The sequence below is a fragment of the Plectropomus leopardus genome, chromosome 17, assembly GCF_008729295.1.
Source record: "Plectropomus leopardus isolate mb chromosome 17, YSFRI_Pleo_2.0, whole genome shotgun sequence".
Lineage (NCBI taxonomy): Eukaryota > Metazoa > Chordata > Actinopteri > Perciformes > Serranidae > Plectropomus > Plectropomus leopardus.
This window is the reverse complement of record NC_056479.1, coordinates 13,247,086-13,274,865: the sequence shown is the minus strand read 5'-3', so window position 1 is coordinate 13,274,865 and position 27,780 is coordinate 13,247,086. Positions and strand designations below refer to the sequence as shown.

Genomic DNA, 27,780 nt, shown 5'->3' with positions numbered 1-27,780 from the left:
TTATTTAAAAAAGAAGCTTTATTTTTTGTGGTGCCCATTACACTGGTAACACTATTAGATAAATGGAAAGTGAAAATGACCTATGCTGACAGATTAAAATAAGAGAATGTCAACTCAATTTATTTTAGACTCAACATATTGAAGGGTAAAGGTCATTAACATATACAAACTGCTTATGAAAAGAAATTACTTTAAGGTCAACTGTATCTGAACACGTCTCTGATCAAGGGTTACACATGCCATTTTCAGCACCGTTTTCAGATATTCTAGTGAATGGTGCATAGCAAAGCGTCAAGTGTCTTCCACTCAGTATTTGCTGTTAACGATAACACTCCTGCAGTTCAGATCAGAGTACACCGGCCACCAATCAGAGGGCCGGTCCTGAACGCCCTCTTTAAAATTATGCTGTCAGGCCGTTTCCTGTGCACCTCAGAGGCTCTCAAGGATCACCTGACTCAAGACTTTTTGAATACTGAACTCATTGCAACAGAGCATGAATATTGTCATCACATCATTATATAATGTCTTTAAGCAGAAAACTGTATTTTCCAAAGTCATTGTCATTTGGTGCTATAAGATGGTCTTTTCTGGCTTTGGCAAGTTTCATCAAAAGGAATTCCCTGCGCTCCATCCACTCTTTTAGTTCCTGCTCCCCGTGTGCCAGCTTACACAAGTCCTCCTCTGTGCACGTGCCTTTGAGGTACCTGTCAAAATACAAGATCAAAGGTCAACCATCAAAAACAGCTGGAATCAAACTGGTAACCAAAGACAGACAGCAGGGGTCGGCAAGTAAGTTTGGCGTCGGGACAATTTTTTTCTAAACAATTAGATAGTGGGCCAGAACAGAATCAAAGGCTAATTCAATAAATTGATTGATTAAAAAAAAAAAAGCAACTGAAATTTGCAACAGACTGCCTTATAGGACACACATTTGTGGGATATGTAGAGAATGGTTAAAAATAACTCAAGAAATAACATGACATGGATAGGCCCATTATGAAATTAAATCAGGAATTTCATACATAGAATCTAGTCATGAAATGCTCTTAATGAGCTTGGTTCTATTTCCCCTTTTCATATTGTGATTAATAAACATGTAGCCTGTCATTTTAATTTTGAAAATGACTGCTTCTTTTTTTTATACACACAAAACATCACCACTTGGACTGACCATGTACCAGAGCCTAACTTATTCTAATAATTATTTTATATCATTTTACTCTATTATTTCTTGGTATCGATGACCGCACTCCTCACATACAACGTAGCATTTTTTAAAATAAGGTTTGCGTGCTGGAGTTTACGTTGTGTGCAGAGTGAAGTTAGCTAAACATTTAGCCTGCTAGCTAGCAAGAGAAAATGTCACTATCAAAAAGTCTAAAGAGGAAAGTTGACAGCGAAAATAGGGCGTTCATTGAAGAATGGAAAGACAAGTATGCGTTCACCCTACCTGGTTTTTGTGAATGCAAAGCCGATGTGTCTCATCTGCAGTGAAGCTGTCGCTACGTGCAAAGATTATAATACTGGACGGCAAGTCAATGGATGGTATCATGGCCTCCGTGAAACAGGTGAGCCTTTCTGCGAGGTCCGCTACTCGCCGCATAGACGCGCAATTATTTTCCCAATTCCCAATTATTTTTCCATAGCTGGTGCATGACTCAGGGTAATCTATGTAGTTTGTATTTTTACAGTAACGGGCTATTCGTCAGATAGTTGCATCACTGTGTCATTTACCTCAGATTCTCCATTTTTTATTCGCTGCTTTTTGTGTCAGTGTTATTTCATAAATTTAAACTAAATTACCTTTGTTCCTGTTCACACGTGTGGTGCCGTGGCCCACAGTCACATAAGTAAAATAACATGTGAATGATTTACTGAACTTGTGCTATTTTTTTCATACCACCATGTCACTACTTTAGCACCGGGAGCTGTCTACTACAGTGCAGCCCACTGTGTCCGTCTCTGTCATTCACTCCCACTCTCAACATAGATATCAGCATTGTTCACACAGGGGTAGACTCTCTATTTGGACATTATAACCTATTTGTGGGACTGTCAGTCCAATATTGTAAAAAAAAAAATAAAAAAAATATGAGTTTATCAAAATAATCTGGTGGGCCAGATATTATTGTTGGAGGGCTAATGTTGGCCCGCGGGCCGGGCGTTGCCGATCACAGACATACAGTGTACTGTGGCTGGTAATCTCACCTCTCACAAACTTTGAAAGTGCCTGTGGGAAACCGATACTGCCAGCAGTTCTGATCATCCTCAGAGTTGAAAACTCTGTCTTTGTGTTTTTCTGAAGTGATATGCTGCTGCCACTGCTTCTCACTGTTGCAGTTTTTCCCACACAGCCAACAGTGATTGCCAGCCTGCGAAAAACAAACGAAGCAATCTCATTCACACAAACAACTAATTACCATCTATTTCGTTCAAATGTCTCGCTGTTTATTTCAAGAACTTAGCAAATAAATAAAACAAGATGTTATGAAAATGTTCACACAGTTTAACCATAAGGCACAAATTGCTTTTAAAGCATCAACACAATTCTGCCAACTCAATGCTTATTTAGCAAAAGGGAGCAATACAGCACCGCTGCTGGCAAGTTTGTGTGTACAGATAGACATGATAACCCCAAAATGAAAAACACATAGTTTATCTCTTACCTCTATTTTTCAATCTAGACTGTAATTCATGGAACTAGATGGTATTGGCTTGTGGTGCTTTTGAAAAACCAAAACAGAAATCTTGACTTGGTTACTCAAGATAATCCTCAGACTTTGCTGTGAGCAGTTTCATGTAGTAGCTATTTTCTTTCCGCATCACTGTGCATAAGGAAGCGTGCATCTCTTGCTGGCTCGCCTAGCACCACTAAGCTGGCTAACGTTAACAGTTTCAGCCAAGCAGAACGCACACTTCCTTCCACACAGTGTTACGAAGAGAAGAGAGAAAATAGTTCCTTCATGAAACTGCTTATAGCAACATCTGTTGATTATCTTGAGTCACCGGGTCATTATTTAGGAGAGAGACATTGTTGTTGGGTTTTCGATGTATTTTCTTGGTACTTAAAGCACCACAAGCCGAGGGCCATCTCGTTCTGTTATATTTGAGAGAAGGCAGACATCTCTGCGGCTGATCTCCAACACTCTGCAACTCACACCAAAACAATATAGATTGATAGACATCTCTACAGTTAAGAGGGAACATGTGTATTATGATTTTGGGGTGAACTGTCCCATTAAGGTTCCAAATGGCAAACCAGAAAGGGAATCAACTTCTTAAAGCTGCAGGGTTTCACTAAAACTTGGCTCTTAGAGATACAGTATAAACTGAACACCACTGGCCAGTTTATACACTTCCTTAACATCAGAAGATAACAATGTGTCATATCTGCTGTGCTTTTAAACTCACCACTTCTTCAGCGTAGTCTGTTGGCATGTGGATCTGTTTGCCATTCTCCCTGACAGAGTTATTGGAGGTCTCATCACCCCAGCCAGGCTTCTGAGACTGCAGCCACTGCTCATAAAGCTGATCCATATCTGGAACTTAACAAGAGGATAAAATGAGTGATTACTTTTGGTGCATCACATACTAATTAAATTCCACTAATTAGAATTCTACCAAGTAAGAGAGCCCATCTCCTTGACATAACTCACTGTTGTTTTCCTTCATGTAGGTCCAAAGGTCTCTTTCTTCTACACTGTGCGCAAATGTGCAATTCCCAATGTACTGACACTTCTTGCCAGCTGTCACATGCATGCAAATCTAAGAAAGGGAAAATAACATTTGGTGACCATTCCAGGAGATTTGTTTTAATGAGACGCAACGAGCAAACAACCTTGGGGTCGAAAAATGTTTGGCACGCACCTCGAATTGAGATGGGATGGGTTTTTTGGTTGGAAGTGGTCTAACTGTTGTCCACTTTTTCCTTTCATGGGAACTTACAAGCACAACCCGCCTGTCTTTTGCCCACCTGAAAAAGACAGAATCTGAGTTAGTGGTGATGTATTGGATTGCTTCGCTTATCAATTCACATCCTGTCCACGAGACACGTGTTCAAGAATTTGTGATACTCACGTGTGTCTCGCCTTAGCTGAGCAATACTTCTTGTTTTTGTCAGCTTCGCTTAGTTGGCCGTTTCTCCAGCACTGGCTGCAAACAAACATCATCTTCAGATTTGGAGGCCCGAATCTTCTCTGTGGGTTGGAAAGCTGCTGATAAAATGTGAAGGACTGGTTAAATCTTTGTGACTATCACAAATCAAGAGTGATTAAGCTAAAAGATTTAGCCAAAATGTACACAAATCAAGTGACTTTACTTTACTTGTCTTTGATTTTGCTTTGAGCAAAATCAAAGCCAAGGAACAGCCATCAGAAATGGACTCATGGTTACATTTCTACAAATGACATTATAACTAGATATACCACCACATATGCCTCTGCGCACCAGCCAAGGGGCACTTCATCCATTTCTTTACATCCATGTTGTTAAAAGCATGGATGCTTGACACACAGAAGATCTATATAATCAGCAATTTCAAGGTGGTTCTTATAGATTCTTGAGCTATGGCCAAAAACATGTTGTATGACCATGACATTTGATTTTCATCCACCAGATTTTAAACAGTTCATTCTTGAGTCCAAGTTTGTGCCGCATTTGAGAAAACTCCCTCAAGGCTATCTTTATATAGTATGTTCAGTAAAATGAGACGGAGGCAGGTTATGGTGACCTTGACCTTCGACCACCAGATTCTATACTCAGTTCATTCTTGCATCCAAGTGGACGTCTGTGCCAAATCTGAGAAAACTCCCTCAAGACCATCTTTTAGAAATATTGTGTTCATGAAAATGAGACAGATGCAAGTTCATGGTGACCTTGACCTTTGACCACCAAATTCTAATCAGCTCATTGTTGAATCCAAGTAAATGTTTGTGTCAAATTTAAAGAAATTCCCTTAAGGTGTCTTGAGATATCGCTTTCACAACAATGAGAGGAATGTACAAATAAATCCATGCTGTCACAGCCCTAATTTGTAATCACATTTTCAAAACTCAAAGCACAATTAGCACCACATCTGTCTGTTGTGGTCCCTACCATTAACAATAATCATGTCATTTATACAGACTTTACAGTCAATCAACATGTTTTCTAAATTCTTAAACAAACGTATCCACTACAAAGGTTATGGCTCTCTTGTCTTATTTACAAATGTTTGAACACAGCATACCAGAAATTAAAACCTGATGCTCAAAACCTAAAATATGGTATGAAGACTCTACTTCTGAAACAACAGCAGCTCAAATGCTATTTAAATTGTTGACAAGCATTTTTTAATCAACAGATCACTGAAAAATTGAAAAATAACTGATTTCAGTTGTGTTACATAAATCAACAGCCGATTCTAATCTCATTCAGAGACACTACCAGATACAATTGGATAACAAATACAGTAAAAAGGAAAGGGGAGTTTTTGGATTGATTTTGTCCAATGTGGATACAGAGCCGAAAGAGAAAATAATGTCTGGATAAAGGAGAAGAATAGTTGGACCTACAATATTTGTGTATTTTTTCTTTTCACACATTTGGCATGGAAGGCCTGTATGTTGGATATTTGCTGATTACTGGCAGCAATTCCATGTTGCCATCTAAGCTTTATGTGCAGAAATCACAATTTTTTGTACCGTATGTTAAAGTCAAGATAACTCACTCACTTTTTGATAGCATGTTATCAAAAATGCACACACTGGATATTCCAACAAAAAGTAGTGATTTAAAATAAAAAGAAACTAAATTGTATAAGGAGACGGATATGATAGTGTCTACTTTATGCAGGTAAAACGGAAACATGAAAAGTAGGGATGCATGATAAACTGGCACAGCATCGGTATCGAGAGATATTGGCTTCAAAATGAAATATCAGTATCAGCCAACAAGCCGATTTCTGCCAATATCACAAACCTATTTTTTATTTGTTTATTTAACAAAGTAAACATGTACAAAACATAAACCTTAAGTCCAAGTTGTTTTTTTTTTATCTTGCACAATTAATGCATATTACATGCATAGAAAAGCACAGTATTTATGTCTCCACTTGCTGGTTGGCCATCACAATGATAGTATGCATAATATGATGTTAATTTTGCACTACAGAAGAGACTTGATGATCACTAAAATTAGACGGAGAAAAAAGCGGACATATCGATATTGGTATGTGTTTCTCAGCAAAATTAATTGTTACATATTGGCGTATCAGATATTGGCAAAAAATCCAGTATCATGCATCCTTAATAAAAAGTAACGCTTTTTTGTAATGTGATCAACTGTTTGCATTTTGACTATAGGATTACTGTTCTTCGATAGAAAACATGTCTGTGTTGTGAAATATTGCTTTGATATTGAGTTGGGTTTGCCACATTTTGAAAATATAAAATTGCTTTTTGAAAAATATAGCTGGTATGCAATGAAGAAAATGTGGTTTTGAACAGTAAATATTTGTGTGATGTAAGTGTTTTGCTGTTTTAAGAATTTCGAAAAAAGCATTAGCAATCAGTGAAAAGAGTCCATATATTGGGCTTACCTGGGCTCCCTGCAACGAAGCTGTTGCATTCCAAAACTTCTTTGCCTCTTGGACAATACTTTCATGAGTGATACCTATATGATGCAAATATATATAACACATAAAAATGAAATATTCACTCAAGCAGTTGGAAATAAAATAATATTTTAGAACTGTATTTGAGGTAAAACACCACATAACCCTAGGAGGAATGTTTGAAGGTTTCTTACCGAGCTCGTGCTGCATCATCCAGACCTTCAGCTCAATGAGGCTGTGCGCGTAGAAGCACTCGTCCTCTCTCACACAGCCATAGCGGACTTCATGACGACAAAGATCCAGCTGACACTGATGACTCAACGGTCTGATTTTGGAATAACGGACCGTATTCTCCTTCAAAATGTGGACCAGGCACCTAAAAGATTAAAAGGATTTTCCACAGGTTGACCTTTTGTGCTATGGTAGATTTAATTATAAATCCATAAGCTATGTGATGGTTTCAGAGCTGTAAAATATGAAATGACTTACTTATGATCCTCAAAGTCATGCTTTGTCACTGGATGAGAGCAAAGCGAAGGATCATCTTTGTTGGTTTTGCTGATTATTCTGGGTTTATGGTCAAAGCACACCTGCAAATTAAACAACATGCATTTGGAAAATTTTATTAGTCTATAAAAACGCAGCAGACTGCAGCCGCTGCACAATGAGCACAAGACAAACATCACACAGAAGCAAAAAATTAGGAAAGCGCAGCATCACATTCATTATATTAACGTTTGTATTTAATGGCCTTATTTCTTAGTTTTGCTGTTATAAGCAATATGTGTGCTGTATGTATATGGTAATGTATATGCATAAATGTACAAAATATCTTTGAGGTGAATATCCATTTATAATAAGACAAGCATATTTTCGAAATAAAAAGCAATGCTGTGAATGGGTGTCATGACCACATCCACCTCCAGCAGCACTGTACAACTGCAGTGAGTGTCTCTTAAATTCACACTCTAAGGTCATACTCATTTCTAGAAATCAAATAAACACTCACTCCACAGAGAAACATGAATATCCCATGATGCTCCTGTAAGATCTTGGGGACAGTCAACCTGACGTTGGAGTTGGGCCCATAAGGATCGAAGAGGAGCTCTCTGGAGATAAACCCTTTCCGCTCCAGAGTCCAAACATCAATCTCTTCCTGGCAGTATGCAAATGTGCAGTGGCCAGGATACAGGCACTCTTTTCCAACAGCCACCTCTGAAACAACAGTTACCATTTAGTATTTGCTGTCACATCTCAGGCTGTACGACTCCTAACCTCATCCTCCTTACTCCACCATGATTTTTTTGTTTGTGTTCCCTTGTGTAGCATGAAGAGACTTCAACTTGTATTTCATTGTGTTGTAAAATGACAATAAATGTATGTCGACATGACTTGTCAGGAACTGCACAAAAGCTGCTACAAATGCTCCTCAAATAATGTCATTATTTATGTGAAAATACGTGCCATAGGATTGGTAACACCAAATGGCAAACCTACACCAAGCGATGGTTCTATCCTGACACATGAACAATTACTGATTGTTACTAAATAATAACCCCCTCCTTTTTATAAAAGTGATGCTTTTTTTTAAATTAAAAAATCTGTCTTGTTTCATATAACTTAAATTGTGAGTTCATTGTGCTAGAAATAATTTCATTTATAGTACAGATGGCCATTTTTTTTCTGTTCAAGTGCTGTACAAGTTCAACGTCTGTATTAAAAAATTGACAATCAATAATATATAATAATAATATAAATATAATATTAATAATAATACATTTTATCTATAAAGTGCTTTTCACACACTCAAAGACACTGTACAATAGTTAAAACATTTCAAACAACAACAAAAAAAAAAACATAGCACAAGCATATCAATAACATGTTTAAATAAACAAACAGCATATCAACAGCATATAAAACACGCATCACAGTCACACTATTTTTGTTTTATAGATGTAGGGGAAAGTTATATGACACAATTTAGACATTCTTTGAATTTCAATTGACTACCCCTGCCTGCAACTCATTATTTATTTATTTTAACAATAATGGTAATATGAAGGTAAATGAGACAAATTTCTGAGTAAGGAAAGAAATGTTACCTTTGCAAATGTAATAGGGTCCAACATATTGTGTTTTTGTTGGTCTGGGCCGAATGAGCTTCCACGTTTTGTCTGGTGAATGTTTGATTCTGCCGAGTAAAGCATCCTTTTTGCATTTATGCTCTTCTGTATGAAGTGTGTAATCCAACACACCAGGCCCTGTGGACATCAAAATTCAAAAAATAACATTCATTAGAACAAACAGTACCTCCCTCTTTTTACAAAATCCTACCACCCAACCTTACAAACACATACACACACACACACACACAAACACAGACTTTAACAAACAATTCCTCACCAGTTTTGACGTAGCAGATTGAGCATGCTTGTTTGAATTCATGTGTTTCAGCTAAGGGATTCTTTGCTAAATCCACAGCAGCAGGAAGACCCTTCACTTCAGGCATACCCACAGCCATTCCCATTGGGGTGTCATTATTGTTTAGCTGAAAAAAAAAAGAAATGTAAATTCTGACTAAATATAAGCCCATATATCTAGGCTGGCAACTGTTGTAATAATAATTACCTGTGGAATGAATGGACTCGGAACATAATCTGAAATTTCAATAGAGGGGAGAAAAATAATATTGTATTCGTCAGCTGATATTTTTCTATACTAATTGACATTTTCATTTGAACCAAAGTCAAACTCCATGATTAAGCAGGCCAGAAAGAGTACCTGTTTTATAGTCTGTTATGGAGAGACTATCCAGAGAGTCCAGTGGTGGGGGGAGGGCATCAAAAGTGTCCATCCCAAAATACGCACTTGACCCCGACTTGTGATACAGCGGGGGCAGAGTAACGGTGCACTGCTGGGCACTGCTGTAGGGAAATGGGCTGATGTGAGATGGCATCAGGAATGGACTCGACAAGGAACTGCCCGAGGCAATACTGGTTGGCAGAGGAAGAGGACCCTTCACTGTGGGAATAACCTGAAGGAAGAGACAAACCAGAGTCACACTTCTGCTTAGAAATCAACATGTTGTCACATTTTATTCATCAATGAGACCTTATGGTCATATTTGCTGACTAACCAAGGCTGATTCGGGGCCAGCTTGGTCCAGCAGATCATCTAGGTCGTCCCCAATGATGTCTGCGTCAAAATCTCGACTGGTTTCGAGCATCGTGCAAGGCTTACTGGTTCTGCATCCATTTACAAATGTGGGCACGGGCAGAGGGACTGACGTAGGGACAGACAGGGGGACAGACACAGGCAGGGAGACGGACTCGAAGCCCGGCGGCTCAGACAGGGTTACAGATGAGATGCTGTTGCTTGGAGGAAGTTCATCCACCGCTGCTTCATTTAGAGGCGGGTGCGCTGCCACCGGAGGTTGGATTGGAGCTGGGACTGGAGCCAAAATGCTGCTATCCTGGGTCAGCTGAGGCACTTCTAAAGCACATCAGGGGAAATCAGGGTGAGTGACTTTTGTCCTGCCCCCTTAAAATTAACTGTATAAAGCTGTATTACGTATTTTAACTTACCAATTTCTATATCTTCAACTGAAGACGAGCCATGAGAGAACTGTATAAACACAGAAGAAATTCATTCAACACGTAATTCTTGGGAGAGTATAGATATGCATTTTAGATAGTTATGTTGCTTACCTTGTCACATGATGCATCTTGATAACTTGATCCGCGCAAAACATTCAAGGCAGGCTGTTCAAACAGAAATTGACACAATTAGCTCAATTAAATTATGACTGTTCATTATACAGAAGGGCAGCATTTTGATGTCTGTGCAAACTCAATTTTTAAAAGCCACAACGCTGCAAGTCAGATTCAAATTTATGATATTTGCTACAACATGAAGAAAAAAAGTTTACAGGGACACAAAATAAGCCAAGTGCTGTGACGTTTAAAAATAGTTCCCGACACACTTACCTTACTCCTTACATAAGCTTTACGGATTTTCAATCCCAAAATTTTGGCAAGGTCCTGAGTCAGCTGTGTGACACTGGTATCCTGAAGAAACAACATAAATTATCAATCACTGCTTTGATCTTTGTTCATTTTCATTAACCAATAATTTCATGACTCCCTTTCCTTAAAACAAATTGTATCAAAAGTGTTTTGTTTTTTTTTAATTTTTGTTAAAGTTGCTTTTATCAATCACGAAAGGTCCATATGGTATGTATTTCAGTAAATCTAAAGGTAAGACACCACTAAGATTGCCCTTAAACTTAAGTGATTTATCATACTGGAGATGAAGAGAGGTTGTCAACATCTTGTCAAAACGTTTCTGCCACAACATATCCTGATACTGATACCACATATACAGTCTTATACATCACTCACATGTGATGGAGTGAGTGTATTTGTAGGAAAAACATTGGGATGCATGTACGTATAAGCCGTACATCAGTATTGGCCAGTAATCATGTAGCTGACTGCCTTGGACCACCGGCAAATAAGCAATGCAATTGGCTGATGGTAGTGACCGATGTTTTTTTTTTTGTTTTTTTGTAATTACTAAAACTGACTTATCAAACAAGTTTGTAATTAATTAAATAGTTAACACCCAAATCAGTTAAAGGTTTAGCTCCAGAACTAACAAAATGTCCAAAGAGAACATTTGATTATTCTTTCTAAGACAACAAAACAAAACAAAAACAAAAAAAACAGTTCAAATAGCTATTTTTGTGCATTATTTCCATAATAGGGCAAAGCAATACAATGAGAGACAAAGCTACTTGTATAGGCGGGTGAAGCTTAGCCCAGAACATGTGCTTTCGCTCCTCTATTTGTAACAGGTCCCCTTTTTTCAGTCAATTCCTTAAAAGCTACCTGACAGATCAGTGACCTCAGTCTAAGTGGTGGTAATGCACCTTAACACTGATTGTCACTGGCCTTAAAACGGAAAAACAAGAGGAAGCAAACTCTGTGGGTTCGTCAGTCACTCATGAAAGTGGGCTGGTGGCGGGCGGCAGCACGGCTCTAACCTGTGTAAAAGTAGCAACAGAGAGTTTGCTGATCCGGCGGTGAGTCGGGTCATTCCAATATCAGAACCCTCCCTCGGATTGATGCGAGAGTGAGCGAGATCAAAAGGAGTGATTCATAATTGACGTTATTTGATAACCTATTTTTTTTTATACATGTTAGGTAAAACTTATAATGGTTTGAATAAACAATCTTCCTGCCTTGCGACAGCTACTTTAGAGCTCCTTTTGTTTTAAATTATTATCATTTACCATCAAATATTAATTAATTTTTTTTTTTTTTTTTACAATTACAAAAAATTTAATTAAATGAAACATCATAACTCCACTGGGTGTGCTGTTCCCGCAAGCAGCATGGGCAGAATTTCATTTCGCTTTATTTTTGTCATATTTGCTGAGATGAAAAAGTCAGTGGATCTCCTGCACATTTGGATAAATCAACACAAAACACGCACATGCTACATCTTACCTGAGGCACTGCTAGAGAGCATTTGGCAACAGCCTCATAGGCCTCTTGATGTCTCCCCAACTCCTTCAAGGATTTTGCTTTTCTGTACAGCGCTTTGTAGTTCCCCTCGTTCAACTGGAGAGCCTTTTCACAGTCTTCTAACGCTTGATCATACAGTCCCTAAAAAAACAGATATGTTACAGAGTTACAAAAGCTATACTTAAACATTGTGCTTTTGTGAACTCAGAACAAAGAGGCTGCTGTTTGATCATAAATTGACTTTATGTGTTCAGTGAGTTGACTCAGGTATGGGTGGGGTTTCCCTGAAGATAGTGCTTTTACTGCCATGTAACATGATTCAATAAAAATGGACACCAACATCAAAAGAGGAACTGACTGTTTCTCTGAAAGCATCAATTTTTCCCAAATGACGTCTTCTTACTGGCTCCTAAGTTTCTCAACTGATTTTCAGATTTAAGTATTTAAGCAACATGAAAAATACTTCAAAAATACTTGAATCAGAGTTTATCACTATAACATATGAGGTGGTATGATTTTTTTTGTTTGTTTGTATAGTACTTGAACATGATACTTGGTAATAAAATGTCTCAGATATTACATGTTTTGCCTAGAAAAGTCATTCAGCCAGGCTTGGAAGCTGCCACTGTGCATACTGAATGTTTTCATACTGCAAGTATTATGAATGTAGTTTATAGTATTAGTCATTTCATTGTGCATGGAGCTGACACCTTTCAGATGGATAATTATTTGACATATTTATAATAATCAATTCATAAACTTCCCACTAATAGATGCATTTCTTTATTGATCCATATTTGCATGACAGCCAAATCATTGTAATTCGTATGGAACCTCAGACTGTTTCAAGTTGTCAAACTAAGGTTAAATTTCAAATTATTAGTCCAAATGTTGTGAAAAAAGATGCTAGTAAACAAATAAGTTTAGCAACAAAGTCGTTTTATGAACTTGCCAAGAGGTAAGTGAGAAGACTGAGTGTATCTTTGACTAGGGATGTAAACTCGATTAATGTTGCTTTTGAAAGCGCGACACCCATTAACTGGTAACTAATCGCTTATTTTTTTCAGAAAAAAATCCATTTCAAATATAGCACACATTTTAACAGAATTTTTCAGAGAATCTACAATTTATGTGCTTTTCTATCCTCTTCTTTCACGCAAATATTTGGGAGTCAAAACTTATACGAAGGAAAGCAAGGAACTTATAATAACAGCGAAAGCACCATGTTGGACACTGAGAAGGGAAACAAGACATTTCTGAACAACTAATGTTACAGCTCTGTTCTATTGGAAGAGGTCTGGTAACAGCCCTGCATGCATACATAAGCACATTAAAACAGCCATCCAGACAGCTTACCGTGGCCTTTACAATAACAACATGTCATGACCATGCATCATCATTTATTCACTAAATCTCTTTCCATTGCACTTGATCACATTTACTTTTCCAATACATCAACTTTTCCACCTACCCGTAGTTTAAAAGCTTATTATTGTTATTGTTATTTTTGTTGGCGTTTACTTTTGGGGGGTTTTATGCGCAAACTGAAAATGTGCATGAAAACAGGCAGATGAAGACGCACCTGTTGCTGAGTGAGATGAGTGTAATGAGAGGTCAACAACAAAAGATTGGCAGTTAGCAGCTGAACTGTGTAATGTACATGAATAGCAAAATATGCTGAGGACATGTACCAACAAAACCAGGTAATGGTTAACACTGCCTAATGGGCCAGATGCAGAGGTGCCTTCCTAAAAAGATGCTTACAAAACCAAGGACATTAAGGTGTTACAAAACAGGCCTTTTCTTTTGACGCTGCAGTGACATCAACAACCCACTTCCTACTGTTTTCTGGCATTCTGTGAATTTTGTTTTGATATAGGTGATATGTAGAGCAAGGAATCTCTAAACTTGTGAGAAACATTTAACCAAATGTGCAGAGTTCTATTAAACCACAATTAAAGGAACAATTTCATGAGACCAAAACAGTTTGTTGCATTTGGACTTTACATATACTATTTAAGAGAGAGGCAATTCAAAGTCATTGGGACTGAAACTGAACAGTGTGATGGTCACCACCCACTTACCGGAACAATGTTTAGGTAGGCAGCAGCTCGATTTGCATACAGCTTTTCCAGTAAACCTGTTTGAACACAGATGTCTTCCGAGTCAGCGTACTCCGCTATACTCAAGGCTTCGGTGTACATCTCAATGGATTTTGTCCAATCCCCTTCTTTAAAGACATCGTTTCCTTCTCCATAAAGATTCCACACAAGATCCTTAATGAACACCTGAAAATCACAGAGAAGCAAATCAAGATTAAAGAAACATACTGCACCTGATTTGTCCTTCCATCTTCACACTTTTATTTTGGAAAACGAAAAATTACAGGTTGCCTTTGGTGTGCCCCTGTCATCATCATGCTTGAATCGGTTTATCTCAACACAAGTGCTAATACAAGATGAAAGCTGGAAAACCCACAGTGAAATTTACATGGCTTACCTCATACTGCTCTTGACTTCCAGGAAATGGAAGGGTTGATCTGGGAAAAAAAAGGTTACATTACAAATCTCCAAAGTGTCATCAGAAAAAAAATAAGTGACAGTATTACTAGAGTTCATTAGCTTCCAGGGCTCATAACCTTTAATTTAGTACAAAGTACAGCTGTGACTAATGCTACTATCATTTGGTCATCCTTTACATCTTATTTTTCATGTTTATCACAATAAATTGAGTGAAGCAGCTTGTATATGTATATGAACTGACACTGTAATAAATTTTACTATGATGCATCAGTTGACATCTAGGGTATATTCTGTTTTGCATTGTCCAAAAGAAAACCACATCTATACTTGAGACAGCAGAATATAAAGACAGGAAGGTGTGTTTCTGTTTGTGTCAGTAGGTTTGACAGGTTGCTGTGTTTACAGTTGATGACGACATTGACTGCTGAATGGAAACACATCAGCAAAAGCAGCAACATTCTGTAAACAAACCTTTACTTTCTTTTTTTTATTATTTCTTACACTGCAGCTGTATTTACATGGTTGCTGTTTACCCTAAAAACTGGGTAAATAGGCCATATATATTGTAGATGTCTCATCATGGTTCAAATGGGGACAAATACTAAAAACCAAGCCAAGACATACAGATCTGTTGTGATTTGGTTAAACGGTATGATAACACACATTTGCATGATAACTAACTAACTAAACTGAAGTTACGGTCAAGATTAACGTCAGCAACAGAGATTAATCACTTGGTGAATTGTGAAATTGGGCAGATTATTAATTTTTTTTGGAGACAGGCTACATGATCGAAGGCTGTATCATAACACATCAGGAAGAAAAATTGCGCAATAATTACTGTGAATTTGTTTTTTTATACTGGTTTCTTGTTCAGCGGCTGCCAGGCATTTAAAGTTTTCTTTCCTTTTTGGCACACTGAACTATGGAGGGTAACGAGGTTTTAGATTATCATCAGTCTTCCACTGAGGCACACTGAGCTCTTTAGCAGATTCAAAGTAATGAAGAAAACAGCCACTACACAAATGTCTTAACTGTTATTAGTCCTTAGAGTTTAAGATGGTATATTGCAAATGACAAACTACTTTCTAAAATAATATGGCTCATAATAGTGCCATTACTTTTTGTGCATCAGACTTAGACAGTGTTGGAAGTAACTGAACACGTTTACCCAATACACTTTTGAGGTGCTTTATTGAATATTTCCATTTTATGCTACTTTCTGCTTCTACAAAACTACATTTTAAAAATGTATTTATAACATTTTTTTATTCAAAAGTTTTTGCTAATAGTTACTTTGTAGATTTAGATTATTAATAGAAAATGTGAATCAATTAATTTGTTATTATGTATTAAGCTGCCTATACAAAGTACAAGGTAGACTTATTTGTCATTTATTAAACATAGTTTAAAAAATGAAATTAAAATTTACCCATTCAAGCAATGGTTAAGTTAAAATAACTTCATTTAGGCCCACCTATACCTGCTGCATTATTAGAATGGTGCGCATATTAATGCTTCACTAGTTATAATCCAGTATTGTATTATTCTGAAATTGGCCATACTGCATAATGAGAACTTCTGTTTTTGGTACTTCAAGTATATTTTGATACTGATACTTTTGTTCATTTATTTAAGTAAAAGTCTGAATGCAGAGCTTTTGTTTGAAACAGAGTATTTTTTCAAATGTATTACAGAAAACTTCTTCCACCAGTGATCTTTGACAAGATATCACATCATTACATCAGTGAAGTTTCAAGTTGACTACACAACAATGACGTACAGAGCAGTAATTTATCTATCACTTTTGTTTTACAAATAAAGGTCCTGTCAGATGAGATGAAATCAACACTGCAGTGCCTGGCACTGCTCTAAAAAAATATGTGGACAATATGTGGCCATAGTAGTGCGTGTCTGCCTGATGCATGAATACAAAGCTCAGATCAGATCAGATGAGGAGAATATCCCACATTAAAAACAAAACATAAAGCCACTAATCAACTGAAACCTAGCTGATCTGAACAACAATGCATGATGGTATGCTGACAAATCATTCCAGCATCACGCTGTGTGGAGGTAGCCAGGCCTTTTAATTAAAAAAAAAAAAAAAGACAAAAAAGTGACCGGCAAACACAGACAGGCAAATACTTGTAGCCAGTAAGAGCCATCTAGTTATCCTTTGCAATATTTCCAAAACAGAATGGCAGGAAGGACTAGTGGGCATGGCAACATTATGAAATGGCAAACAGAGGATCATAACCATTAATAAGAACACTTTGCATACGTCTGCTTACGTTTTAAGGCTCCAAATATGAGTTAAATTTTGTTAAGCGCCTGACTTTAACAAAAAGTGATCTCAACCATGAAACTTACTGGATGAACTGCAAGCCTTTCTGAATCTCCTGCCAGCGACTCCTTCTGTCCTGACACGCTCCGGACATGTTTGCATTAATATCCACTCCTCTGTCAGCACCTGAAATTAAGACATGTACATTACTGTATTACCCAATGACATTCCCAGAAAAAAATGTAACAATGACAGCATAAAAGCACTCCTTGCTCAGCAGGCTGCCTAACTGGTTTTCTGACAACTTTAACCCTCAGTGTTCACAGTCATTATATTACCAACAAAAAGTCCTCTTGCCTTCAGTGTTATAGCTTCCGCATTTAGCAATGACGACACACGTGTAGTTCCGGAAATTGGGGCTTAACATTTTTGATAGCGTGCGAGTCGACAACGTTAACAAAACAGTTTGGCATAGTCATAATTTAACTGAAAACCAAATTACATAAGGTTGTGGACAACAAAGGGGACACTTTATAGGCCCAGGAAAATGGTTTAAACATAGCATTTGATAGCAGGTCTGTTATCCGACATCATTTAGATGGCACTGACTAATATGCCCGCTTTTTAAGTCTAAATTGTAAGAAAATCAAGTGTATAACAAGATACACATTTTCAGATCTACGTAGCTTTTAACGTATTTAGCGTGTAACATTATGCCATGATATCATGTCTAGATATGAAGGCTATGTCGCAGAACAGAAAACCGCCAAGTCAAACTGTCAACCCAGTTCCGTCAAAGCTAACATTTACTACCTGTTATTGTTTTTTACTTTACATTTCTTCAACATTATTTTGTAATCAAACGAGGATCTGGGTCACACGAAGAGGCAGGGAGATGGTGATAGTATTAGCTTTGAAAGGGTGTGCCTGTCTTGCCAAAATTAACTTTATTCCAGGAAGATTCCAGAGTATAGAAGGTCCAATTGCTAAACAGTCGTACCTATGTGAAAGCTACGGGCTGACTGTGGAGAAAGACAACCTTAAAGTTAAGTTTTATGAATCAGGAAGCACCTTGTACAAGAAGTGTCCGATAACGGATGCATGGCATTTAGCGCACGTGTGCTACCCGCGGCCGGGGTAACAGCCGAGAGTAACGCTACACTTCTAGTTAGCAATCATCAACTGCTAGCAAAGGTTAGCAGTCGGTAGCTCATATAGTATAACCGCTGCTGAGAGACAACACCTGTTAACCGATAAGACACAACACTGTCCTCCGGTGCTGGAAACTCAGTGGCCTAACCAGCCTCATGACGTTACCCGACTAAGTTTCTAGGAAGTACAGTGAACCTAACAAAGCATAGGCATGCCCAAGTTAAACTAGTTCCCCTACGCAAACAATAGCGAGCAGTAGATGTTTAGCTCCCGGCTGAGACCTGGTAAATAATCACGTAAAAGATCTAAAAATGGCCGATGTACATACTTACATGAATGTATCTTTATTCCAAACAACCCTTACGTCGGTTATCTAAAAGGAGGGAAAGTGATTTTTCGTTTAAGCTAAAATAACTGCTGTACCGCTGAAGGCCGCCTTTGCTTCTTCTTCTTCTTCGTTGATGTCAGGCAAACAAACTAAGACTCCAGCGCAGTGCTGCCCTCAACAGAGAGTGAGGGAGATTACAACATTTCACATATAAAATGACAATGCAACTTTAATAAGCATAGATCAATTAACAGCTGAGTCTGTAATAAATTCACCCCTCTGAAACAGCTAGTTAAACCATTAGAGGCTACCAAAGTTGGCCTCTCGCTGACCCACAATGAACTATTATTTTTTACAGTTTTGCGGCAGCAGTGACTGTAAATATCCCCCTGTAAACCCATCTACTGTGGGATATTTTTAAAGCCGGAGCATTTGCAGTTGTCTCTTTTTCTTGTGACATCGTTTCCTTTAAAAATATTTTATCTTTGATTAAATATATTACTACTACAACTACTACTACTACTACTACTACTACTAATAATAACCGGCTTTAAAAATATCCCACAGTAGATGGGTTTACAGGGGGATATTTACAGTCACTGCTGCCGCAAAACTGTAAAAAATAATAGTTCATTGTGGGTCAGCGAATATATTATTGTTGTTGTTGATGTTACATTTTTTTAATTGGACGGATGAATATGTATAGTAAAGACACTTACTACTACTACTACTTGTAAGAATTAATCACATTAATTACCCTTAATTCCTTTAACTTTGGGACTTGACTCTACACTTTTAAAAGAATAAACACCAAATAAATATGTCATGTTAGTATGTCTATGATTGAAAAGTTGCACTACAGTCATGTGTATTATTAAATACTTCATTTGTCATCACAGAGTTTTCCTTTGTGCCATGTAGCCTTGAAATTTAAGTGTGACAAGAATGTGTTTTTTCTATTTTTTCTAGGGTTAAATGTTGGCCATCCAAAGAAAATAATTATGTCTTAAGAAGCTGAAGAGCTCAAGGAAAGGCAGGTTTATAAATAGTTTTGGCAAAGATATGTATTATAATATTTGGTAACATAATAAAAAGAAAAATATTAATTTGAATAAAATTATGACTCTACCCCTATAAAATAATAAATACCCAACAAAAGACCAGTTTGTCAGTGCATGTAAATGATGGAAATAAGAGTATTTAAAGGTATGATAAAGAGGATATACCTGCAGAGAAAGTATGAGTCAAAGAAGTGAGAAAAAGGACTTAAGATCGAGGAACAGAAACATTTTTCTACATTAAACACAAATTGAAGAAATTGCTTGAAATTTCATCAGCCTCAAACCTGAATCATTTGAAGTAGGTCAATCTTCAGTTTACTTTTTTCCCAATAGTAATCAATATATTGCAAATTTAAACTAGGGATGTCAGTTTCAGTTCATTTTGCTTTCAATAGATTAACATTATTGATTATTTTCAAGAAATACAAAAAACACAAAATGACATGGACAGAAGAGGCCTTTCCTTTTAGTCTGACACTCCATGATCTCAAAGAGCTTTAGCATTGCATTTCATAGCACAATCTAGTCAGAGGTGGTGACATTTTCATGCTTTATTGAAGTGTCCGTTCAAAACATGCCTGCTCAGTGTTTCCATCCCCTCAGCCAATTCTACAAAGCACGTCACAGTTCAGACTGTTAAGCCTGAGGCAATGAAAACTCTCACAATCAACTCTCCTTCCAGCAAATCTCCCTCTGACAGTGAGTTTCCTGGTGGTTTCATCTTGAAATTAATCAACACATTAAGCCTTTCAGATCCTGCGCGCATGTAAATGTGGAACTAAGGCTCACAAAATAGAGACTAAGAACAAAACACAAGGATGGCTGATTTATGAGTGCATTGAGAAATTCACCATTACAATATTTTTTTTTTGGTTTGGAACATAATTGGTTTCTGAATGGGTTTGAGGAGCAAATGCATATCCATAGATAGTGTGGAGCCAGATAGCCAACCACTTGCCACTGCTTATTTTCTGACATAGTTTATTTCCCCAAATTAGGTCTGAGTTAATGTCTAAGTCTTAATCAGGAAGAATTCATGCACAGACTCCCAGCTGGACTGATAACTAACACTTTCTTCCTCTCAGTTTGTTCTTATATCAAAATAATTCTCTGGTTGTTCCTGAAACTCAGCTTGTTTCTCATTTAATCTGAAAAGTATATTTCTGGATCATTTGTTTGTGTTTATCTCAATCTCATACAAATATTATCTCATCCTCTGCCTCCTGGGAGGCCAATGTCAAGAAAACAAGTATCGGACACCATAAATTGTCTGGGATTTTTTTTTTGCTCATTATATATTGCACTTTTGTATCTTGTTCAGGCTTTTGCATCAGGTGCATTTGGCTCGATATGATCTGACTGTCGGCCAGATGTTTTGTGGCGATGCATAGGTTGAGCTGAAAATAATCAGATACAGGGGGATACACAGTGTCTCCTCTCATGAAGCGCAGTCATCATGACAGCTACAATAACTGCCAGGAGGAGGCGCTTATCTCACATTGTGCAGAAGAATCACAGAGGAACTGAATCACAAAAACACTGTGAATATGTCCCCTGTTATCAAAACCCCACAGCCTGTGTCTTTTATGATTTAGTTGCCCTGCTGCCCTGACATTAACACAATATGAATGACAACAGAGCCCAGTGTAACAGAGGTAAAAAAAATATACTTTCAGAGAACATAATAAAAAGATGAAACCCAAAGATATGACACAATTTATGCCATTTCCAGATCAGGTCTACAATTTGTCAAATAAACAATCTCAGCTGCTGAAATGAGACACTTGAAGTGCTGCTCAGTAAATCAAACAGACAATAATGATAGCCACAGTTTGTTTTATGGAGAGAGGGTCTGTTCTGTTCACACCACTGACAAGTTTATTTACAAGGGGAAGGAGATGAATGGAGTCTTCATGATTATAGAGGGGGGAGTATATTATTAGGGTGTAATTACCATAATCTGAAAGTCTAGGTGCATTTGTTGAGTGGAAGTGGAGCCACAAATTGTGTTGCATAGAGTAACTAAAAATGTGCAGCGTGAGCAACAGGTAAAGCTCATTGAAACCTTCTACCTTAATTCATCTAGCATTTTCCATACTCAAAGATTTTTAAAATTTGTTTAATTAAGCTTTTATAAGTCTTTCAACAGGCGGTTGCTACCAAGCGGCTAAATGAAACTATAGAATGTCATCAAGCCAAACCATGGAGAACATGGCTTTACTGCCTCATAGTGGTGACGACCAGTGTGTGGTTCGTTTATAGATTAACATTAACTTTTTACTTTTGGTAATTGCATTTGGGCTTCAAAAATCCTGACAGTGATTTTCATTTGTGGATATTAAATTGCTGTACAAAATATGTAAATATTATGAATGTTTGTTTGCCGATGATCTTATTTTCTGCAGTGATCCAAAATCCGCTGGAAAAATCCCATTGGCTTCAAGCCGATGGAAGCAGGGCAACGCTAACTACCACATTAGCCTAAAAACATCATCCCTGGGGCACTCTATGTCTTCATGTGGCCCTGGAGAAAATGGCCAAGCTCGCATTATGATATCTACCAGCTGCAGGAGCATTTATTGGTTTAGTGCTGCGCAGTTCTGATAGTTGCAGACAAAGTGAATGCCACAGCCTTTTTCCTCAGTTGTCTCAGGTCATGTAGCAGCAATTTCCAAAATATTTGTGTCCTTCTTTTGCATGGGCAGCCCTTTTTTGTGTAAACAATAAATTTCGTTAGAAATGATCACCCTGAGTGACTCCGGTCTGTGGAATTTGTTTGAACTGTGTTCTGTCTTCCTGCCTGTTATGTAACATGCTGTTCAATAAGTGAGTCAGAAACTTTATCTTCTTTAATATTGCGGTGCACGATCGGTCCAAGAATAAGACAAAAAGAATATTTCATCTAAAATGACAGACAAATATATTTCCATTTCTACCTGTATTTATTTGATTTCCATAAAGTTTCCAAATATAGAAAAGTTTTTTAAAAAATCATCAGGTATATACATGGCGCACATTATTGAAGCATAAATTCTGGAGATGCAAACACAAACACTCCCCCGACAGAGCTCAGAGGAAGAACCTTCAGGCTGTTTCCTCTAGGGGGCGTACAGTTTGACAAACACTGGATTAGCCTTTGGCCAATGGTGATGCTCAAAGGATTATTCAAACAGCATCTAAAAAAAGCTTCCCACTCACTTCTGCACTCACAGAGTGTAAGTGAACACTTGGTGTGGAGTTCAGCTGCCTATTGCATGCCATGACTGCGTTTTACCGGATACTTCTCCTGTTATCTGGTAAGGCTATTATTTACTTTGTAGTGGAGCTCCAACTAATGATAAAATGCCATAGACTTTAAAAGTTATTTTAAGGGCACATGGGGAGTGCAGGTTCGAGGCTTGAGGGGAAACTACTTGTGTTTACATATGCAGAGTGATTCAGTGAAAGTGTTATTCTAAGGCAGCAAGAGCAGACAAACTAAACTTATTTTTCTCTCTAACATTTTCTACTTTCACATCATTTCAAGTTTAAACCCAGCTGAGGTGTTCAGGCCAAAGCTTTCTGGTGTTCATGAGGTGTGAGATGTGAGTAAGTGTAAAGTCAGTTCTGTCAGTCCCATATACTGTCATACTGGGGCTCTGTGTGGAAACATGGGCATATGAAGAAACAGACTGAAAATGTTCATGTCGGCTGCTTTCCCAGATTGCTTAAATTATGTAGCCACTAAGAAATGGAACTTTATAGATATACTAAATTGCCAGTTTATTAGTGAGTTTATTTAGCCTGCTTCATGGATATTAATAGGCTGGGCAAAATAATGGAAACACTGGAACTGCCTTCTAAAAGATTTCACTGCTTTCACCTGGTTATACTAACAATAAAGTAACTTATTAACCACTAAATAATTTAAACAAGTCAAACAAATAAATGGGAGGAATCCATAAAGTCAACAATGTAGGGAGTGGATGAGGGAAAGTGTGCTGCCTGGGTGTAAAATCAGGATAAAGGAACCAAAAGCCACACTGTAAACATGTTTGGTGTGAGGAGATCTGCTGACTAAGGAGTGGCTGCTGCTCTGGTTTATGCACGGGGCACGCCGGGCCTATGTGTGTCCCATACCGCTGAATAACTGAACCTAACCTCAACAGGTCTGCAGCCCTGGAGAGAGAGAGAGCATAGTTAGACTCTATTGCAGGATTTGTTATATCAGGGTGCATTATTTTCAGTGAAGTGTACATAATAAACTGGCATTGAGTGTATAGAGGGCAGAGGTGTGGACTCAAGTCACATGACTTGGACTAGAGTTAGACTGGAGTCACAAATTTGATGACTTTAGACTGGACTTGTCAAATTTAGAAAAGACCTGCGACTGAACTTTAACTGCAGTGACTCGTGACCTTACTTCATCGTGAGCCTTTTGATTTGAAAACATGCGATACCTTCCTGAAAACCCATCGATTAAAAAGTATTTTATTTCAAAAGTATGCAACAAATCAGTTCATTTCTTTAAACCACTAAAATAAACACTACCATATCCAGCAAGTCAACTCTCAACTCCCCACTTTGTTTGAACCAATACAAAAGCATCCTGTCAAAATGCAGGAGAGAACGATGTAGAAGTAATCCTATGTTACTGAGTGTCAGTCGGCAAAAATCATACCAAAGATATTTTTCTTCTTGCACAAAAGTGGCACAAATTGCAGAATGCAAAGGAGATGCAACAACTTCCAACTTCGTTCATGATTTGAATTAACACAAAGAACAGTAAGCCAAGGCAAATGAGCTGATACTTAAAGTTAGCTTAGTTACATCTGAACTGAATTTTAACATATTTTTTCTCTGTTGAGTTCATTGTGGCCAAGCGACAAACCTCTGAGGCTGAAAATAAGTTATTTGAATTGCCACTTGAGGCTGGTCCCAGAAGCCAGTCCCCATAGACACCCTTGTTACAATGCCCAGGTATTATGTAACTTATATATATATTACTTATATAACTCACCTGCTAACACTTTATTTATGCTAAAGCTATACGTATAATTAAGGACCTGCATCTTTGAGTGACAGGCTGTCTGCCGATTGGCTTCTCAGTCACATCCACCCCTCCCTCTTCCACAGCTCCAACCTCTCACCCAAATATGGCTACTTCTGGTTTCAAAAAAACCAATATGGCAATGGCATAAATACTGACCTCTAGAGTTCAAAATGCATTCTATAAACCAGTGGGTAACTTCACCAGCTATGTATCTACGTCCATTATTTTTACAGTCTATGATTTTGACTTGTTTAGGACTCAAAACTCAAAGTTTAAGACTTGGGGCATAACTTGTGACATGTCAGTCTTGACTTGGGACTTAAGTGCAAAAATTTGAGACTTTCTTATGACGTGCAAAACTAATGGACAAAAGCAAATGAACAATCTAACACAAGACCATAAAATAAATATGGCCACCCCTGAGTGTCATCATAACAACAACAACAGGACAGTGATACTACACAATAGTATGGTTATAAAGAAACTGAGACGTGGTTACAAGATGAGAGATGAGTTTGTTTTCCCTCTTTAGTTCTCTATTTCTCTTTGCAGTGGCCGTGGCATCTGCGGCGACACGCAGGTCCCAGCGGACAAAAAGAGGGTTACTGGAGTTGGCGGGAGCTATTAAATGCAGCACAGGGAGATCTGCCTTGGCGTACATGATGTACGGATGCTACTGTGGACTGGGTGGTCAAGGCTGGCCCAGAGACAGGGCCGACTGGTGAGGAAGCAGCTTTAATCACACTTTTCTTGAGAAAATACGACACTGCCAAGCCTGTTTTTATTTTCACAAGGATTTGGACACCTGATGATAGTGTGGGCGAAAATGTAAACATTGAGCTGACACTCTATATGGTCCACCTAAACATTATGTGATGCAAAGATATAATCTAGCATGCAATGGTGATGTTTAGCCCTCCTCCCCATGGATCATGTGCACACATTATGTCATCTCAGTCACCCTCCATCCTGCAAGTGTAGACACAGTTTCCGTTTCTGAATGAGTCGACTGAACCACAAATGCTGTGCGATGGGACGGAAGGAGGGGATGATGATTTCCAAATTCAGCAGACTCACATGCTCCAATGGGTACTTCCAAATAGGTCCAAAAATTCCACACCCAAATCCTAATTGCCGTCTCCTTCTCTTCCTTCTTCACCACAAGACATTGAACCCCCTCAAACCAGTTAACTGCTAACTATCTGTTGTGAAAACTCATGTGGCGATCCTGCCCTGCCTTTAAAATAGTCGTGGTGTGATTTAAACCACGCTGCTGGGACTGAACCCACCTAATGCTTTCTGTCTTGACCCTGCCTTGTCTAGAGTTCAGCCTTCAAAATAAAACATTTATCATGCCGTTAATCTCTCTGTATGTAGGTGTTGCCACAGACATGATTGCTGTTATGGAGATGCAGAACGCCTTGGCTGCTATACCAAAACAGCCCAGTATCATTGGACGTGTGAGGACAGGAAAGCGGAGTGTGGTACTGCATATTTTTATCACTTATGCATACATAATATTTTGTTGTACTGAATGTAAAAAAGCTGCTTCTTTCTTCTTTTACTGGTATATATTATGCTTTGTGTAGGGGAGAGCAAGGTTGATTCGAACATTTTTGTAACATTTTGTTTTTAAATGTACAAGAAGTGCATTTTCCCAAAATTCAGCCTCCCAGAGATGGTTGGGACAGCAGGTTGGGTTGGTTGAAACACATTGTTCTGGGCTAAAAAGTAAAAAATTTGAACACCTTTACAATGTCTCTTGTTCACAAGTTTCTTTAAGAAAAAAGGAAAACATTTATAAAATTATTATATTTTCATAAATGACTGAGATATGGAATTTGGCTGATTTTTTTGAGTCTGTTCAGTGAAATCTATCAACTCAATGTAGTTATCATAGGCTATATGTAGTTTATAGGTTTACTTTGACTATTGAGTTTGTTTCATTTTGCAGAATAAAATTTGGGGGATAACAACTTGTGTTAAAAAGGTTTGAACCTTTCATATTCAAAATATGTTTAGGGGTATAATTGTAGGCCTATATGTAGTTCTTACAGTAAACACTCCCACAGTGACTTCACTGTAGGTCTTATTCAATTAGGAAATGCCTCTCTGTTAATTTTGTCCAAATTTACAACACTTTCACAACCACCTAACTTTCCTAACCGTTCCAGGGATAGCATACACATATTGGACTCTTGTGCTGGCTACCAGCTAAAATTAGCATTAACTGATAGGCCAGAAAATTAGCTTTCCAAAGATATGTTTTTACAAAACAGCCCAAAAACTTACTAACATGCTGTAGACTATAAAACTCTTCGTAAAATTTGAGGAATAGTCAAAAGGTCACCAAATTAAAGTTGAGAGCGAAGAAGGTGTGGCAGAATAGTTCCTTCAAACTTGCTAAAAAGGCCCTGTGCCTACTGTCCACCCGTTCCAACCGACCCCACTCTCCCCCACTCTGTAACACATTATCATAGGAAAATAAAAAGTAAGACAGATCGGGCTGTGTGTGATTTAGAAATATCCATGAAAATAGTTAGCATGTACTTAATTGGAGGGTAAGGGTGGGATGTTTATAACATATACTTAGTGGTATTTTAAGCCCCCATAAACCACATTCATTTCTGTACAGAAATAGCAACAGACTTAAGGTGGGTCACACATTTAGGTACCAAAGAAGTGGCTTGTTTATGATATTTTTTTAATAAATCAGTGTAAAAAATATTTCATTATATCTATAACTACTGTTCAGTAGCCCAATGTCTCTCATTTGCAAAGAAACTGCACCAAATTGACCATTAGGAGGCAAAATAAATAAAAACCTTGCTAACAACCGAGAAGCAAGCAGTAGGAAAAGTAATCACGATCATTTAACATCTGACAAAAAAACATGCATATGTAAGATCCTCTTTTCAGCTTGTAACTAAAAAAAGACATTTATTTTCTCCTCTTTATAGATAATTTGAAGGACAAGTGTGAAAAGCTGCTGTGCAAGTGTGACAGAGACGCTGCCAAATGTTTGCGAAAAGCACCTTTCATCCAGAAATATGCCCTATGGCCAGATTTCCTCTGTGGTCACAACCATCCAATGTGTAATATTTACTGACACGATAAATGTATGTCCTGTGCGCCTTTTGTAAATATAACATGCTGCAGTAATAATGGTGATGGCATTGCTGTAAAATAGTCAAACTATTTGGCTTATATTGGATTTTTTTTATTAATGATACAAAATGTTTATATCAAATATGCTGTTTTAATAAAAGACAAAT

The 27,780-nt window shown here is 37.8% G+C and overlaps 2 protein-coding genes across 4 annotated transcripts; one reads left to right on the top strand and one right to left on the bottom strand.

Moving 5' to 3' along the window:
- On the bottom strand, positions 1 to 18,535 carry zc3h7a (zinc finger CCCH-type containing 7A). 3 transcript variants are annotated; one of them, XM_042504758.1, is made up of 23 exons: positions 18,413 to 18,535; positions 17,019 to 17,118; positions 14,623 to 14,662; positions 14,208 to 14,411; positions 12,106 to 12,264; positions 10,582 to 10,662; positions 10,303 to 10,356; positions 10,180 to 10,219; positions 9,732 to 10,087; positions 9,377 to 9,629; positions 9,224 to 9,252; positions 8,999 to 9,143; positions 8,698 to 8,856; positions 7,602 to 7,807; positions 7,082 to 7,182; positions 6,787 to 6,968; positions 6,578 to 6,651; positions 4,078 to 4,214; positions 3,868 to 3,973; positions 3,657 to 3,765; positions 3,412 to 3,545; positions 2,209 to 2,372; positions 1 to 704 (listed from the first exon to the last, which is right to left on the bottom strand). In XM_042504758.1, the coding sequence occupies exons 2-23, from the start codon at positions 17,084 to 17,086 to the stop codon at positions 515 to 517; spliced, it is 2,991 nt and encodes a 996-aa protein (XP_042360692.1). In that variant the 5' UTR covers positions 17,087 to 17,118; positions 18,413 to 18,535; the 3' UTR covers positions 1 to 514. The 3 variants fall into 3 exon arrangements, with proteins under 3 accessions (XP_042360692.1, XP_042360691.1, XP_042360694.1); XM_042504757.1 differs by having other exon boundaries at positions 18,417 to 18,535; XM_042504760.1 differs by having other exon boundaries at positions 4,078 to 4,211; positions 18,417 to 18,535.
- Positions 18,536 to 22,682: 4,147 nt separating this feature from the next.
- Positions 22,683 to 27,780, top strand: pla2g10 (phospholipase A2 group X). The gene is made up of 4 exons (XM_042504761.1): positions 22,683 to 22,769; positions 25,058 to 25,226; positions 25,883 to 25,989; positions 27,466 to 27,780. Exons 1-4 carry the CDS (start codon positions 22,733 to 22,735, stop codon positions 27,612 to 27,614), a joined length of 462 nt encoding a protein of 153 aa, XP_042360695.1. The 5' UTR covers positions 22,683 to 22,732; the 3' UTR covers positions 27,615 to 27,780.

Bases quoted from the DNA above. Each gene is read 5' to 3' on its own strand.
- zc3h7a (XM_042504758.1), bottom strand. From the start codon at position 17,086: ATGTCCGGAGCGTGTCAGGACAGAAGGAGTCGCTGGCAGGAGATTCAG. The intron at 12,265-14,207 runs GTAAGTGGGTGG...CTGTTTTTTTAG, and splicing joins CCTACCTAAACATTGTTCCG to GGACTGTATGATCAAGCGTT. The intron at 10,088-10,179 runs GTAAGTTAAAAT...GATGTGCTTTAG, and splicing joins AGTTGAAGATATAGAAATTG to AAGTGCCTCAGCTGACCCAG.
- pla2g10 (XM_042504761.1), top strand. From the start codon at position 22,733: ATGACTGCGTTTTACCGGATACTTCTCCTGTTATCTG. The intron at 25,227-25,882 runs GTGAGGAAGCAG...CTCTGTATGTAG, and splicing joins CCCAGAGACAGGGCCGACTG to GTGTTGCCACAGACATGATT. The intron at 25,990-27,465 runs GTACTGCATATT...TCCTCTTTATAG, and splicing joins GGACAGGAAAGCGGAGTGTG to ATAATTTGAAGGACAAGTGT.